The 16,301-nt window shown below is 44.3% G+C and overlaps 1 protein-coding gene across 1 annotated transcript in view; it reads right to left on the bottom strand.

The window, feature by feature from the left end:
- Positions 1-467: 467 nt before the first annotated feature.
- The window catches only part of VIT (vitrin), a 34,692-nt gene continuing 18,858 nt past the window's right edge, over positions 468-16,301 (bottom strand). Inside the window, exons 12-18 of the mRNA XM_026051189.1 lie at positions 12,525-12,572; positions 10,059-10,121; positions 8,499-8,646; positions 7,612-7,715; positions 6,852-7,078; positions 3,860-4,373; positions 468-3,169 (exon numbers count right to left, since the gene is read on the bottom strand). Coding sequence (XP_025906974.1) covers positions 2,991-3,169; positions 3,860-4,373; positions 6,852-7,078; positions 7,612-7,715; positions 8,499-8,646; positions 10,059-10,121; positions 12,525-12,572 — 1,283 coding nt within the window. The 3' untranslated portion in view covers positions 468-2,990. The remainder of the gene's footprint in view (positions 3,170-3,859; positions 4,374-6,851; positions 7,079-7,611; positions 7,716-8,498; positions 8,647-10,058; positions 10,122-12,524; positions 12,573-16,301) is intronic.

Raw genomic sequence — 16,301 nt, 5'->3', positions numbered from 1 at the left:
CAGCCCCACAACTGTTATGAAGATTTAAATGTAAGTTATCTTGATTCTTTTTATACMTATATAAAAAATATTATTTTAGAGACTTTCCTGTATTTTGCCAGTATTTTGCTTGCTATGAAAGGTGAAGGTTGAGAGGAGTGTCTTCTGCCTTCATCCATGTGCTTGCTACTGTTAATGGAAACGGGTATTCTTGCAACTTTTGAGACTTATCCCTAAGTTTACAGTGTTTATGAACAGAATGTCTATTAAACTGCTTTCCCACTTTCACACTGTACAATCTTGCGGTGTCCTTGAGAACTTAATAAAAATGCATATTATTGGGCAAGTACCATCAGCACTCTATAAGGGCCAGATAAACTATTTAAGCAACAACAAACCTTGAAATGCGTTTTATAAATGCCTGACAGAGGAGGACTAACAAACAGTTCATCTTCTCTATGAGTAGCATTTGAAAACTTGCTATTGTTGCTTGAAGTTTGAGCTTTGGGAAGGAATTAAAATGCTTGTCCTAAAGAATGTACCTGGCTTTAACTGTCCCTAACGCCTCTGCCATCTGTGCTGTGCAGAGCACAAGTCCTACAGTGGGAATCTCTGAAGAGCATCTTGCTTGAGCTGTGAGAGCATATTCAGTATGGAGCTAAGTATATGGTGACAAATCTGTGACAGATATACACCTTGTTGCATTAAAAACAAGTGCAGTAAGAGTTAAAATGTAGGCTCTTTTCTCAGGTGGATGTAAATAACACCCCAGGCAWGCAGATTTTCAAAGAAAGCTGAGACCTGAGCTAGAGTCCTCAGCAAATCTACTTTGTGAGTATGAGTTTTGTCCAGAGCAGCCTTCGTGAGAGGAGAGCGGCGCCTTCAGCAGGATAGTGCTGAGGAAACGGAGCTGAGRATCAGGGATGGGAAGTACTGGGCGTGTTCTGATCCTATATAATAGCCTGTCCTTTATTTTTTCAAGCAATGAGGCTATTGCTGTGGAAGTGCTGCAGCATAAATCAACGTTAAAAACAAAAGAAAAACCTTATGTGTACATATTGTACRTATTGATATGTGTTAGTGTCCTATTCCTTTTCCTCTAGCAGTAACCTATGTCTTCTGTGTGGGTAGCATTGCTTTGTTTTAGGTGTTCAGTTAAACTGGAATGGACCCCTTCTGAACGGGGAAGCTCCAAATCTTCCCAGGTGAAACTGTTGCTTCCTCCGGTTGTGTTTCTCTCGGGAGGATCCTAGCCTGGCTTCTGGCAGCCCACTRCAGAGATCCTGTAGAATCACGTGCTCTTTAGCTGGGTTTTTGCTTACTTCACTGATCTTTCTAAACTGCTCAAGTCGTATTTTCAAACATAAAGATTCAAAAACTTGTGCTAATTTTGTTGACAGAAAGGAGTCTCCTGTGATGGCATTTACTTCAATTAACATTTTTAAGTGAATAGATATTAAACATCCTTTGGTCATGGATATTTGTTAAAGTGTAAGTCTATCAAAGCCCAGATTTGTGAATAAGAAGTGAAATTTGAGCTTTAATTTATTTCAGTTTCCTGCTGGGTCAACAAGCCTGAAGCAGGATTGCTTTGAGAGCCAGAAGGTGTGTGAACACACACGTTGCACTGGCTCTGAAGCTTCTTTCCTCTTCCATAGCTTCTGCTTCRGGAACATGTTTTCTTAAATGACAGTGTATGGAAACATAACTGGCAACTGCTGCTGCCTAATTAAAGTGTGATTTCTTTGACCCTCTTAATGAATCACTCCTAGCACAGAATCATCAATGGTAGAAGCAGAGGGGTGTTTTGAATAATCACAGGCAAAGGGCAGGTGCACAATCAAGCACAGGAGGGTGCATTTTGAAATCCATCTGTAGAGGAGAAGCCAGTTCCAAATTCTGAAGAGGGCGTCTGTAAATCCTATAAATCCTGCTTTTTCCCAGTGAACAGTACGAAACATTATGATTCTTTCCTCTTAAAATCCTTCTAATGGCCCTTAAATAATTCTTTTTGTGTTAGTGACTGCTACAATCTGACCAACCTGGGCCATTGTGTCAGGACAGAGAAGTGGTTCKCAAGCACTTGTGGATTGTCAGCAACTTCAACCCATGATTTTTCTCAAGAGTCTCTTCTGTCTTTGCAAGTCTTCCCCTGTACTGCAGGCCTTGAGCTGCCTGACAAAGCAGAGCAAGAGAGAGCCAAGGGGGAAAGGTTTTCTTGCCAAAATCAAATTTAATGCAGGGCTGTGGGAAGTAGGAGAGGGAAGACTAAGCTACTAGTTTCTGTGTTGGCTGCTTTGTAGGTCTGCGGCTTTATTGGGATTGATAGATGTTTGTAGGGCCCCACAGCTATAATAGGCATGTGAGCTTGAATCTTTCCTGTCACCTGTTTTCCAGGCTGTGGGTCTAGATAAATCTCCGCTCTTGAATTTACACTAGCTGGAACTTAACTTGCTAGCAAGACAGCTATGGGCAGAGTGGCCTCTTTTAAGAAGGTGTTCAAATTTTAGTCAAAAAAAAAAAAAAATCTGGAATTTCAGTCCTGACCTGGAGGGCAGCTCATGCATGGGCAGTCTCACATGGAGCTGCTTCTGCCACAGCATGGAGCTGCTTTCTGCTTCTGAAAGATGCTGCAGACCAGGGCTGAGGCCAGACACTAGTTCAGGAAGGAGGTGGTTCATTTTAAGGAGCTTTTGTGTGCCTAAATGTGGGAATCAGTAGTTTATCTATACAGGAAGAAACTTTTCAAGCAGCTCCAGTCATCTCCTCCATAAAGCTTACCACTTTTCTAACTCTCCATCAATTTCTGAAGCCTGCAAGAAGAAAACAAAAATCAACAGCCTACACGGAGAATTTCATGCATAGGGAAAGAGCTGCAATCAACCTTGCTAACTGGAAAGTGCCGGAGAATAACAATTCCAGTATTTCTTGAACTTGGAGCTGGCGTTACACCTATAGCATTTTGTGTGTCTTCAGCATTCCGCCCAAGGACTCTGCTTTGCTTGATTCAGTCAGTTCCGTGGCTGAGAATTAAACTCTGTGCAAATGTTTTGAATGAGCTGATTAACAAATTGGTAGAGGTGGTCAAATTCATCCACAAAGAAAGAATGTTCCTTGTCAGGATCTGTTGCAATGGCTTCCAGTTCATCATGGGCTGCCCAAGCAATTCCAATGGAATAAGCTATGACTCCTGAAAAGAAATCCAGAGTTTAGAGGGCAGCTAAAAGCAGTCATTGTGTTAATCTTGGTTTGCTTACATCTGATACCGTAAGTATAGCTACCAGGATACAAAAACATGGGCAGTGAATTGCAGCACTCTCTCTCCCTACAGAAGGGGTATTTTCGAATTTCAACAGGCCTAATCTGCTCTTTGGAGCTAATTTCTGTCACTAATATGAAGTTTTAAATAATAGAGAAATTGTAACTGTGGCAGTAATCAACACRCTCCTGAGTAAGAGGTTCAGTGTGAATGTCTTGCAGTAGGGYAGGCAGAGGAATGAGTAGCCTAACTGGAGAGCCAAGGGAGGCTTCATGTATTASTAAGGCAATAGGAATCCACCAAGATCTCCTAGGAGTAGATACATATTGCTCATTACCTATGTAATCTAGGTAATTGGTGGTTCTTTTGCTTTTTTACTTTTCTTTAAGTTACTAAAGTTACTACATATCTAAGTTAAATAAGTTAACTTAAAGTTATTACATACTTAAGTTAAAGTTACTACATATTCAGGTCTTGCTCAGAGCCTGACTAGACYACACCGCAGGCTGCTGTGTTTCCTTCCTAAAGTTTCATCCTTCTCGTTCAAATCACAGAAGACTCAAATCCTCTGAGCGGGATGAAAGCTGAGGTAGAGAGCAGGCAACAACGAGCCCAGCTTACCACTCTGATGAGCCGCCATGGCCGGCACTCTGACRTCGTCATAGGACCTGCCGTCCGTGATGAGAATCATGATCTTCCTTTTGTTGGGCTTGGATTTGCTGAAGAGCTGCTCCAAGGCGTAGCTGATGGCTGCCCCCGTGCTGGTGCCTCCGCTCCAGTAACTGATCCTCTTAATAGCACTGAGCACRTCCTGCTTGGAGTTGTACCTGTCGAAGGCGAACTCCAGCCGTTGCTCRTAGGTGTACTGAACAGCTCCGACGCGCGTGTCCGTGTCCGAGATCTCGAACTCCTTGCTGACGTTGGCCACAAACTGGAGCACCGTGCGGAAGTTGCCGGTGCCGACGCTGCTGGAGCCGTCGATGACGAAGCCGAGGTCAGCGGAGTTGAGGCACGTCTTGCTGCAGGCCAGCCGGTCCGTGTCGCACACCCGCTTCACCAAGGGCTGCACCGCCTTGTGCAGGCTGAACCAGCTGGGCACGCTGAGGGAGTAGAAGCCGTTTGTTCTGCATACGGCCTGCAAACAAAGCCACAAGGAAGGCAGGGGAGACGCTGTGCGTGTGTTTCAGCTAGGATTTTAGCTAGACTCTAAGTTTGGGTCCTGGAAAGGAAGATGCTGGAGTCCAAAGTGGCCTCTCCTCCAGTTACCAGCTGCTTCCCTTAGAAGTGACGTCAATGCAACATCACAGATACTTGTGTGAAGGGCCAGTCTTTCCTGCTGCTTGTTTATGAATGGAGCGATGGAGCTGATGTTGTTATACTAAGGAAAGAAATGCAATGGGGAGGTTCGCCACCTGTCAWGCTTTTGTAAATAAGCTATATAATTCCTGGGAAAGGCATCCAAAACACAGAACGAGGGTTAATTTGGCTCTGGCGGGCATTTTGGGAGCCTTTCAGTATGGGAACAGCAAGCCCTGCTACCTTGAACTGAAACCTGGGGCTGAAGTTGGGTTCTTCCTGGCTTAGGAATAAATATTCCTAAGCATTAACAAAAAAAGACCAACCAAACAWGGAATTTTAGCCCATAAAGTCTCCCAGTTTTGCTTGCTTTGCAGAATGAATTTTATTGATTTGTTTTGTTATAACTGAATACTGGTAGGGAATTAGGGGTGGCACAGAAAAGTGAGTGGAAGAAGTCAAGCTGCTGGGGACAGATAGAGCAAATTGACCTTGGCTTTAGTACCTCTAAAYTGCTAACGTCTAATTTCTCTGAGAATATTTTGTTAAGCCAGGCCTTCTCTATCAACTTCTTGTGCATAGGCCTGTGAGATGAAGGAACTAGGCATTGTTGTCTTCCTCCCCAGCTTACAGCTGTTATACTTCATGTGAGACAGGTCTTCCCTGTGCCTTTACCTGGCTCACATGAGGTATCACAGCTGCAAGCCASCTGGGCTCCCATCAGGCTGGATATCTTGGCACATCCTGCTCTCATTTGTTTTCTTCTGTTTTGCTGCTTTTTCATGTTATGTTGCAGCTGCACGAAGCCACTGAACACTCTTTGCTTTCCTATATTGGTATATACTATACTCTTAGTTTTGCTCCTCAGAGCTCATAGAGTCTCGCCATAGCTTTACCCTGATAAAAAGAACTGAAGCCAAGGAAACACTGATGAGAGAGAGCGAAGCTCTCTGGGCAGCTCTGAAGCTCACTGGAAACGCGTTTCATGGTGGAGCAACGTGGCTCACACAGGAATCTGTTTTCTAAAAATACCAGATCTCTTCCGCCCTGCTTCCTCTACCCAGGCTGGCCTGGCACTCGATGTGTTCCTCCATAACCTCGTGCCAGTTTGCCCTGAGGTGCTGTTCAAGTGGGCAGCTGCCACTAGTGCTCAGTTCAAGGCTTCTCCTCCTTGATGCACGCTGCAGCTTTTCACTCCTTTTTTTGAAGAGTTTCGTGACAGCAGAAGGACATAACTTAATAGCTTCAGATCAGCCACTAATATAAAACGTTAGTTATCCAGTGTAGCTAAGGAATTGAGGTATCCCTGTATTCGGTGTCCCAACATTCACATGAATGGGTGTTTCTTGKAACTTGGGCATGGATATGTCTGGTCTTGGGGGCTCCTCTCAGAATTGCTGTCCAGATACCCTTTAGCAACATTCAAAAACACTGCCAAAATACTTAAAACTCCCCAAATATGGTACACTTTCATTTAAAGTTGATTAAAATCCTCAGTGTGACCACTGGATTATGCCTAGTGATTTGTCCCAGAATCCCACAATGGTTGAGGCAGGAAGGGACCTCCAGAGATCATCTAGTCCAACCCACCTCCTTATGTTTAAAATGTGGTGAATCATAACTAACAAAGATTTGGTCTTTCTCATCATTGAGCTTAACAGCAACAAAGAAAAGCCCACACATTAAAATGAAGTCACTTCCACCTTKAACATTTCTCTACAAACTGTGTATCTGGCTATCTATATCTTTCTCTATATAAAGCGTGTTTGGCCTTTTCTTTGCTGCACAATGTCGTGACAGAATTTAGTTACGTATGGTAAGCCTAAAAACAAAACAAAAAACTCACTGCAAACCCCAAAAGCCAGCACAGTACCATTTCAGCTTGGCAAAATGTTCATATCATGCTTCAACTTAGATTTAAGAAGGGTTTTTTTGTTTTGTTTTTGTTTTGTTTTTTTTTTTTCTCTGACTCGCCATCTCAGAGCGGTTTGGGTGGATTTAGAGATTCTGGATATCCTGGTACTGATCTGCTGGTGTTTTTTACTCTAATAGGTTTCTCAGCAGTGAATCTCACCATCAGTGTTAATTTATCTGTGAAGGCCTTTAAGAATGTTGTTGTTGCTAGAGCTCTAGCACCTCTGCAAGATGAAATAGATTTTAATGGTCTGTTTTTGTTACCCTGTTCATCCACCTGAGAATGGATCAAGAGCATCAAGAAAACGGGGATCTCCTGTGAGGACTGTGACCCCTGCTTGAAAGAGCTTGAAAAATCAGAGTTGGAGCCCAAATTCCAGCCATAGCCCAGCCCTGCGAGTACCTTGTCCACAAAGTCCGGTTCAATAACGTTCTGCTTTTCACTTTCAGCAGCTTCTTCAATAGTGACAAAGAAAATATTGATCCCTGACTCTCGGGCCAGCCTGGAGGCCTCCTCCACTTTGTCGGTGGGCCATCCGTCCACCATYACTATTGCCACGTTTGGTGCCCCGCCTCTGTTCCCATTGGCGTCCGAGAAGAAGTTTTTGTTGACAAATGAAAGTGCCCTTCCTGAAAGAGAAGGGGAGATGGAGGATGAGTTGGAGGATGGGCAGAGCTTATGTGATCCTGTCTCTGGAGGTAGGGAAAGCCTCCTTGTAAAACACCAGGCAAAGGGAAGATTTAAGCGCCAGTGCTCTGAGGAGCTCTGACAGAGCTCTGGGCAGTGGGTAGGAGCAGTAGGGCAGTTTATCTAGGCGTGCAAGCAGGATAYGGAGGCACCTTTAGGGATACAGGTCACTCTGCCACCCTGCTGCACCCTCGTGGCCACATGAGCCTCCCTTCCTTGCCCCGTGGTGACCGGAGCCGCGCTGTGGCAGGCGGCAAGGGCCCTGGTGGAGCTGCTGCTGAGGACGGAGGTGACTCCTTCCCTCACGACAGGYACACAGGGCCCTGCCTGACATGGCTGCGGAGGCGCCGAGCCCCGGTGTGAGCCACTGGAGCCCTCCGCGCCGCTCAGGCCCTGCCGCCCGCGAGGTGCTCACAGAGCCACSCCAGCCGCGGCTCTGAAGCCTCCCGCGAGCAGGCAAGCAGCCCACACGTACCCACGTTGGAAAGTCCGCCTTTCTGTGGGATTTTCTCAATGGCGTTCCTTATATCCTTKGAGTTGGTGTACGTTTTCAGGTTAAATTCTGTGGAAGGGTCRTTGCTAACAGATCAAAAGAAGAAAYAAAAGCAGTTGTCATTTTGTTGCTTTGCATATATTGTAATAGCTGTAGATCCTGCCRGTGTTTCTGGCTCCTAGGAGTGAAGAGAAGTGTGACCTATCCTGTGATAGCTACACAGCGAAGCCCACAGGGTCGGAGTAGCACGTCCTTCAGAAGCCCCCTGGATAACATCTGGCTGCTTCCACRGGCCATGCAATAAGATGGAGAGGGCTGCATGAGGGTGGCAGGCTGGGATAAGCTACTTGTTGAAGCAGGGAGTGTGACCGTGGGTGTTAAGGGAGGATGCTTCACTTTAGCACACTGCTGTTTTATTTCCCAGGGAAGGGGAGAGCCAGTCTTCCCACACGGCCCACACTCATACTCCATCCTGGTGGAAGGCCCTGATTCAAGCTGCCAGCACTCACATCACACGGTCACCACGCTGTACATGTGAGTGGGGAATGAGCCAGCGAGGCCACAGTAGTGAGATCTTGCAGGCTATTTCTGCAGGGAGCCCCTCTGAATTCAGTAACTGCTGTCTATGGCACTAGTGGAACAGAACTGAGTTTATAGCCCTTAAGGACCACCTTTCATTTGGGTGCTTAGTTTTTGGGCTAGTATCAGCATGTGTTGAAATAAAAGAAAACATGGCAGGTGTAATTTTAAATTATGCTCAACTTTAGGCAGTGCTAGAGGTTAGAAGGCAGATGGCTTGCCCTCAGCTATGGCCTCCCTGGAAACCTGCCACCTGGAAGGAGGTGGTGCTGGTATTAGGAAGTTCTTACCCGTACTGAACGATGCCCATCAGAGGACCAGCACTGCCAACGTCGAGGGCATCAGCCACGTTGCTGAGGAAACGTTTCTGGATCTGAAAGCGGCGCTTACCGATGCTCCAGCTCCCATCGATCAAGAAAGACAAATCGACTTTGCAGTCTGAGATGAGAACACACAAACACAGCAAGAGTTTTTGTTCCTTTCTGACAGCTTTTCTTCTTGCAAGGATCAAAAGTCTAGAAACATCCTCCTCCAGCAGCCTGTCCTGCTATGCAGGCTCCACTAAAAAGCCTCCGCAAGGACAAAAGCGTGTCCTGCTCACTGGCAGGTTCAAGGCTTGCTCAGGTTTTCTTCCATGCTACAAAGCGCCCTCCCACATTGATGCCCAAGCTGGATCTTAGTGAAGCTGTGGGCCAGAAACTCTTCCCAGGGGCACTTGAGACCTTCCATCTCTTGATTTTTCCCTCGTGTTACTTCCTCCCAATCAGACAGTCCAAAASAGCCTGTTTTGATCATTAGATAGCCCAAGGGCTACAAAGCACTGATTGTTCTTGCTGCCTTATGCAACTGCCTCCCCTCTCATTACTTTCCTATCTTTCCTCCTGCGGCTGTCTGTTTTTCTAATTTTAATAATGCTGAATTATGAAAGCATGACCCAGAACTGTGTTCTTTCACAGTAGATCATGAGGCAAGGCCAGGAACCCACAACAAATAATAACTCAATTAAGTGCCAAACTCTCCTCAATTTCCTTTCCTTAAGAGGGCAATTCTTTCATGTGATGTGTATATGTAAAGTGGAAGTTCCTTAGCCAGCTGGGATCAAGCAAGGAAAGACTCACATGCCTTCTCAAAGTTACATACAAATGTAATTTCTAAGGATAATTCATGCAACTGGAGTGTTTCAGTGATTGCACGTTAGCAGGGCTTTGAAAGATCATGTGCTAGATATGTTCTGCAGGAAGCTAAATATTTTCTGATCTGTAGGAGACCTGAATTCTAGCTTATGGTCCTAGAGGTATCAAATGGACAGGACTGGCGCATCCTACTTCTGTTCAGTTGCAACTGTGTGATTGCTCAGATCTCTGCTAAACCACTAAATTTTCCTTTAATGAGAGTGAATCAGTGAATCTGTATAGCAGATTCTTCTCCCTTTCTCCTGCCCGCCCTTATCTCTATATTCATTTTAGGTCTATTTGACATTTTTTTTGGAAAAAAAAAACCCAGAACTTCTAAGTGGTAGATGAAGCACACACTCTCTTTGATACTCCTGTATGGAAAATCTATGCTGTGGGAATGTAGAAACGATAGAGCACCAGACAAGGTAATGGTCGGTAGCCACCATCTTGCTGTCCAAGGATGCCAAATTTGGGATGTATTTCCTTCCTTGCAGAAGAAAAAACTGATTATGTGTATGGGAAAGATCAGTGGAGAACACTTGATATTCCTCCGTGAAGGCAAAAGTTACTCAGGCTCCTTAATAACTTAATCTTTAGTTAATTAATTTCAAAASATTCCAGGAACGTGTAATGAATAAGATGATTAATTATGAAATTAATTCTGATAATACATACTTGGGTTCCCCTGGGATCTTGACTCCAGCGGTTTCGTTTGCAGCTCTTCTTTTGAATTGAAGCCTAGAGAGATAAATGAAACGTTCAGTTGGGGCTCACGCAGGTGCTACCTAACCCGAGCAAAGAGGAGATGCGGGCACAGATGCTCCTGGGCCACATGCGGCTGCTGAATTCACTGTGATCTGAGGAGCTGTGTGAAAATGAATTTAGGATGTGGCCCATATCCTTGGAACTTGCCTTTTGCATCTTCTAGGATAGCTTCCTATAAACCAACAGTGAAGGCATTTCTAGAAAGGCCAGCAAAAGGTATCCAAACAGTCAGCGCCCTATGAATGCCCAGTCAGCAAGTGCTTTTGTTTTTCTGACCCTTTGTCTCTCCTTTTGGAGCTGGTTACCTCACTCAAGGATATGTAAATGGAGGCTTCCTCATATTCAAGAGGAGTGCAAAACAGCAATATAGGCAAGAGTATATATGGACCCATATATAAATGCTTTTGTCAAACGCTTGCATCAAAAACAATGATGATGATGATTATAGTTGTTTTAAATCTGAGACACGCTGTRGTTTCCCCTCATGGCTGTGTATATTCCAGTTTAGCTCCTAATTACATGAGCGCATAACAGCTCCTCCTTAACACATCAAGACCACACTTCCTCTCGCAGCCTGTGTGCTGCATGTGTAACAGGGGCCTACTTGCCGTCGTGTATGTGCAGAACACTAAGTAAGTGGATTTAACACTGTAGTGAAAACAGATATTAATACTTTCCATTCATTTTTAGCAACCAAATAATAYAGGGGAGCTAATTCATACTTAACTGCCTCACACATTCATCTGAATCCAGTAAAATCCATACTCCATACCCAGGCAAGAGGTGATATTCGGTTTGTCAGTATGGAAAATCCGAGCCCAGGCAACACAGCACTTTTCGTTCTTTCTTGCCTGTGCAATTAACAGATCTCGAAGGCTGTGGGTCAGCCRGCTGACGTGCATTTACTCTAACAATAAGGTCAGCCACCAGACTGGCTTCTCCACTAATTGGGGAGGTGGTCGCTTTCCATGGCGCTCCCTGTCCTGACAGTCCAACTTAATGCTATTACTGCATGGGAATCTCAGTTCGCTGTATGGGCAGCTCATTTCATGCTAATTAAAGTCCCCTTCACTGACTGTCACAGCTGTCCATGCTGATTAAACCTCCCATTCATTTAAGGAAGACAGCAGTGGCTACATGGATGCCAGAAACTCTTCCTTTGAAGTGACAATCTGAATTCATCAGCCTTCAGCACGAGTCTGCGCAGACGCATCGCTCACAGAGGAACTATTAATACAACTTCCCTTCCCCCGTGCCCAGCCTCTCATTGCATTTAATGCGATCTGTCGTTTTTTTCCTCTCTCAAAATACTCATCTGCATCCCTGGCCCCAGTGCTGTAGCTTTTTTTTCAGGATAAATGCACTAACAGCTTTAGCTGCATTGACTAGAAAYGATTTCTCCCTCTGCCTCAGCTTACAACCTCTGCAGAAGGGAAATCTGTTCATATTTAGGATGATGCAAATTTGGACCAAATAGTCATTGCTGCTGATACTAGGTTTTCAAACTGATGCCAGTGCTTCAGCTTTTGGTCATGCTTCAGCTTGAAGTCAGGACCACCAGCACAGCACAGTTTTCCTTCAGCAGCAGAACGTGCAATGGAAAGGACATCGTACCCCGCAGACCGAGTCCCTTGTGAGAGAGAGGTTCCAGCCTGTAGTGAACTGCCCTCTGCTTCATATCGTCTGCTTTAAAATATTTCTGAGGAAAAGAGCCCCTAGACACAAGGCATGTAGAAACTGCTGGTAACTATTCCTGACTRAGGGTTGTTGAAGTCCCCTTCTGTTGCTACCGGGGTCTCCTACAAATGTAGGATTTTTTTTTTTTTTAATACATCAGTAATTATAACACTTTGGCATCTCCATATTCTCTGGTTTTGAGTTTTAATGTTCTAAAACATTAGAAATGTTCAATAATGTTTATTTTTCTTTATGTTTACTTTAAATTCTCCTTTTCTTATCTGAATCTTCCTTCTTACATCCATTGACCCTCAGAATAATTCATCTTCCTTGCTGCTTGCATCTCTAGAATGCTCTCTGAACTGTGGCATTCCCCAAATTCACCTTTGCAACTTAAAAATGGGTTTTGGTAGTTAGAATTCACTTTTTTTTTCAGTAGAGCTGCCAACTCTTTCCAGAGCTCATCTGTTCTGTTCCTGCTTGACGCACCACTCGAGACTGATGCAAGCACAGAATAATTTTAACTACTGAGATGTAAAATGTGTACTTCATTTGTCACTTCAAATAGTATAATTAGTCTTTAAAATGAGATTGTTATCAACAGTGTCGTGGGGCTGATTAATAATAGCTTTAGCTTTCCCCATGTGTGTTGGAAACCAATTATTCCCAGAGCAGTTACAGAATGATTTCAATATTTACCTGTATCAAAAAGGCTTAATCCAGGTTTCCACAAGTCTGTTTCCATTGCTTTCACACATGAAAAAAAAGAAGAATTATTACTGAAAATAATAATGCAGTTACTGAAGGCTACAGAGCTCTTGGCTCAGGTTAGAAAGGTCAATTTGTACAATGAATCATCGCTGATAACTATGAGCTAAGGAAATCAGTAAAACTGGAAATCTTCATGGACACATTTTAAGCCATATTTAAGAGTCTTTTATCACTGCCTCCAAAACACTAATTTTTTAATGATTTTAAATATGCCTCTATAGATCAGTTTCAATGTTGTTTTAAATGCATTGATCTTGATGCAAGTATTCTAACTATAGTATACAAATATATACACATACACTCATATATATCTAAACCCATGTATATACATATACCTACACAAATATACACACTAGACATACATTGTGTCTCAGTGAAATTCTGGAAGTACCTTTCTTCTACGAGCTGCTGTCACCTCCACCCATCCAAACACAAATTTATCTAAATCTTGTCTACAACCTATTAGGCATGAAAAACTCTATCAAAATTGCTATTTTCATAAGCAAATCCCAAGGTGTTCCTAGGTTTGGAGACTGGTGAACAGTACAGGAAAGTTTTGTTCTGGACGGCAGCCAGATGAAGCGCTTGGAGCCGACTGAGATAGTGACAAGACTAAGAGCACTGGTGAGATCAGCAGCCTCACCGTCCTCCTCCAAGTGTACCATAGCCTACCTGGCCTGCATTGATAATGCTGAAAAACACAGTTTTTTCCATCCATTCTCCCTTTTTCATCCATTCTCCCCACACCAGTGTTCTCGTTGGAAGCTCACAATACACTTTCTTCGATTTTTTTTTTTKGGGGCGTTTCAGGACATAACTTCAAACCTTATGCACACAACCCTTGTTCCTCGGGCCTTTCTCTGTACTGCCTTTGAGAGCCGGACTCGAGTTCAGCATCATGCATCTCAGTGGGGGACAGGTATCTTGAGGGGAGGGCAGGACTGACTAATTAAGTAGGAAACAGAAGGAAAGACAGGAGGAGAATTCCTAGCTTATCATCCACCTGCACAGGGTTATTTACCAGACTTTCATGACTCGGCAGAGCAAATGTTTTTTCCTGAGAAAACAGTGATGAATCAAGTGAGGGGCATGAACTGAAGTACTGAGACCAAGGGAACCCACCTTTTCCACTTAACGCAGATTTGCTTCTGCTGCCACCTCACTGGCAAGGACTATTCTCAGTCTGTGGTACTAGCCTGTGTGACCGACGCATGGGTCTTTTGACTTTCCTAGAYTGTTTAAGCTCAAGGAAGAAAGATGTTTTTCAATAACTGCATTCAAAGACTGCTTTTGGTCAATAGGAGCACTGCTGAAGTTTCTCTAGATCTACTTTTCTCAAAAAGTACTTTTACTCAGCTAATAACCAGTACTCTAATCCTTCCTAAGCCCTGCAGATGACTGCTATCTATTGCTTCTTTGAGAAGTCTTGCATGGGTTATCTCCTTTAAAACTTCGTATTGTGAGATGACCTTTATGTTTTTCTCCTTAAAGAAGAAATGAATACTAGTTAAGCTGTAGGTGCCAAAGCTTTTCAGTAGCTGTCTGAAAATATAGAGAACATACTGCCTTCTAAGTGATCCATAAATAACTCAGGATTACTTTTTACTTGGTCATGCTCATAAAGAATCAAAGATTGATTTTAAAAATATTACAAGACTGTCTTAAAAACAAAACAAAACCCTTATGAGTATAATTGTCTTTAAAAACACTTGAGCAACTAAGGGATTTCAAGAAATTTGATGTACATTGTCAAGATCCTGGAAGAGTTGGGATGTTCTTAAGAATGTGTAGCAAGAAACAGAGCAAGCAAATGATGTGTTGAGATGGGTGTTTTTCCAGCACACCTTTTTCCTAACCGGAGCTGATGACAGGAAGTTCCTCAAGAGCCTGGCCAAGCCTGTAGAACTGATCATTGTGGTGAAAAGTGTGTGTTCACTTGGTAGGGTCAAGAAAAACAGCCCTCCTTTCCAAGAAAGCAAAGAGTTGACCAGGAATTTCTCTTTGATCATTAGAGAAGCTGGCTGCTTGGAAGAAACACATCTGAGCTGCCAGAGCCTGGGCTGAAAAAAAGATCTGGACTTGTTGGGAACATGGCAAGTATGTGTCTGTGGGGATTTTCCTTCTTCTGTGATTGAGGAGAGAGAGCCATTCATGAGGTTTATATTTTGTAATCACCTTGGGGGAATCTTGAGGTGTTTTAAGCCAGTATATTTGGCAGAATTAAATGCTGGCTTTGCGTTACACAAGCCTGAGCAGTGTTTCGTGCTGCCTTGAGAGCACAGGTTCTGATAGATTGAGGCATGGCCTCCTTTAGCATCCTTTGGTCCACATCACAAGACTCTTCTATTTCAATCCTGCCAGCCATGCAGATCTGCCACCTTGGGCTGTTGTACTCCTGTGTAGGGTGTCACATATTTAGCACATTGCTGTGAGTGGCACATTTACAGGCAGCCTATTTGCCCTACTCCTCTGTACAGGCAACTATTATCCATCTGTCTCTCCTCTGGAGGTGAGCATTGGATTTTGACAAGGGCAAAGGGAATCGAGGGAGAGCAAAAAAAAGCAGAACCAATCAACCAAAAAAATGCACAGCAGGAAAAGGGAATAGCTTTGACATCAGTGTGGCAAAAAGAACACAAGTAGCATAAAGAAGATGAAGAAGAAAGGGAAGACTGACAGAAGCAAGGAGGAGTGGAGGAAAAGTGAAGGGAAAAAGAGAATCTCTGGAGGAGGAGTGGGTACCTATTTTAAATGCACTTCAACTAGGTCAACTACAAAATGTTGTTTTGATTGAGCCGTTAAACTTACTCAGCCTGTATTACCCAGGAAGACATACATGGACTTATGTATAAGATTATAGAACCATAGAATGCTTAAGGTTGGAAGGGACCTCAGAGGTCATCTAGTCCAACCCCCCTGCTCCAGCAGGGTCACCTAGAGCACGTGGCACAGGGCTGCATCCAAGCGGGTTTTAAAGATCTCCAAAGAAGGAGACTCCACAACCTCCCTGGCAACCTGTGCCAGGGCTCTGKCACCCTCATTGTCAAGAAATGTTTCCTTAAGTTCCTGTGGAACTTTTGGTGCCTCAGCTTGTGGCCGTTTCCTCTAGTCCTGTCACTGACCACCACTGGAAAGAGGCTGCTCCCTCCTCCTCACTGCCTCCCTTGAGGTATTTATACATGCTGATCAGGTCCCCCCTCAGCCTTCTCTTCTCCAGGCTGAACAGACCCAGCTCCCTCAGCCTTTGCTCATAGGGCAGATATTCCAGGCCCCTGATCATCCTGGTAGCCCTGCGCTGGACTCTCTCCAGCAGCTCCACATCCCTCTTGTACCCAGAACTGGACACAATGCTCCAGATGTGGCCTCACCAGAACTGAGTAGAGGGGGATGATCACCTCCCTTGACCTGCTGGAGACRCTCTTCTTAATGCACCCCAGGATCCCATTGGCCTTCTTGGCCATGAAGAACTAAACTTGTCACCCACCATGATGCCCAGGTCCCTCTTGACAGACCTGCTCTCCAGATGATGAGTCCCCAGACCTTCCTCCCCAGATATACCTAAGGATGGACTCTGGCCTTCATGTCTATGGCTATATTGCTCTCTCCTTGTGCAGTATCCCTGCCGTGCACTTTCTAGCCCTCAGCAAAGCTGCCAGGACACCGAGCAGACTGAGGCTTTGCCTGATTTCAAGGGCAACTCCAACA

Source organism: Nothoprocta perdicaria, unplaced genomic scaffold (genome assembly GCF_003342845.1).
Source record: "Nothoprocta perdicaria isolate Ctin4 unplaced genomic scaffold, notPer1 scaffold_73, whole genome shotgun sequence".
Classification (NCBI taxonomy): domain Eukaryota; kingdom Metazoa; phylum Chordata; class Aves; order Tinamiformes; family Tinamidae; genus Nothoprocta; species Nothoprocta perdicaria.
This window is presented reverse-complemented; position numbering and strand designations above follow the sequence as displayed.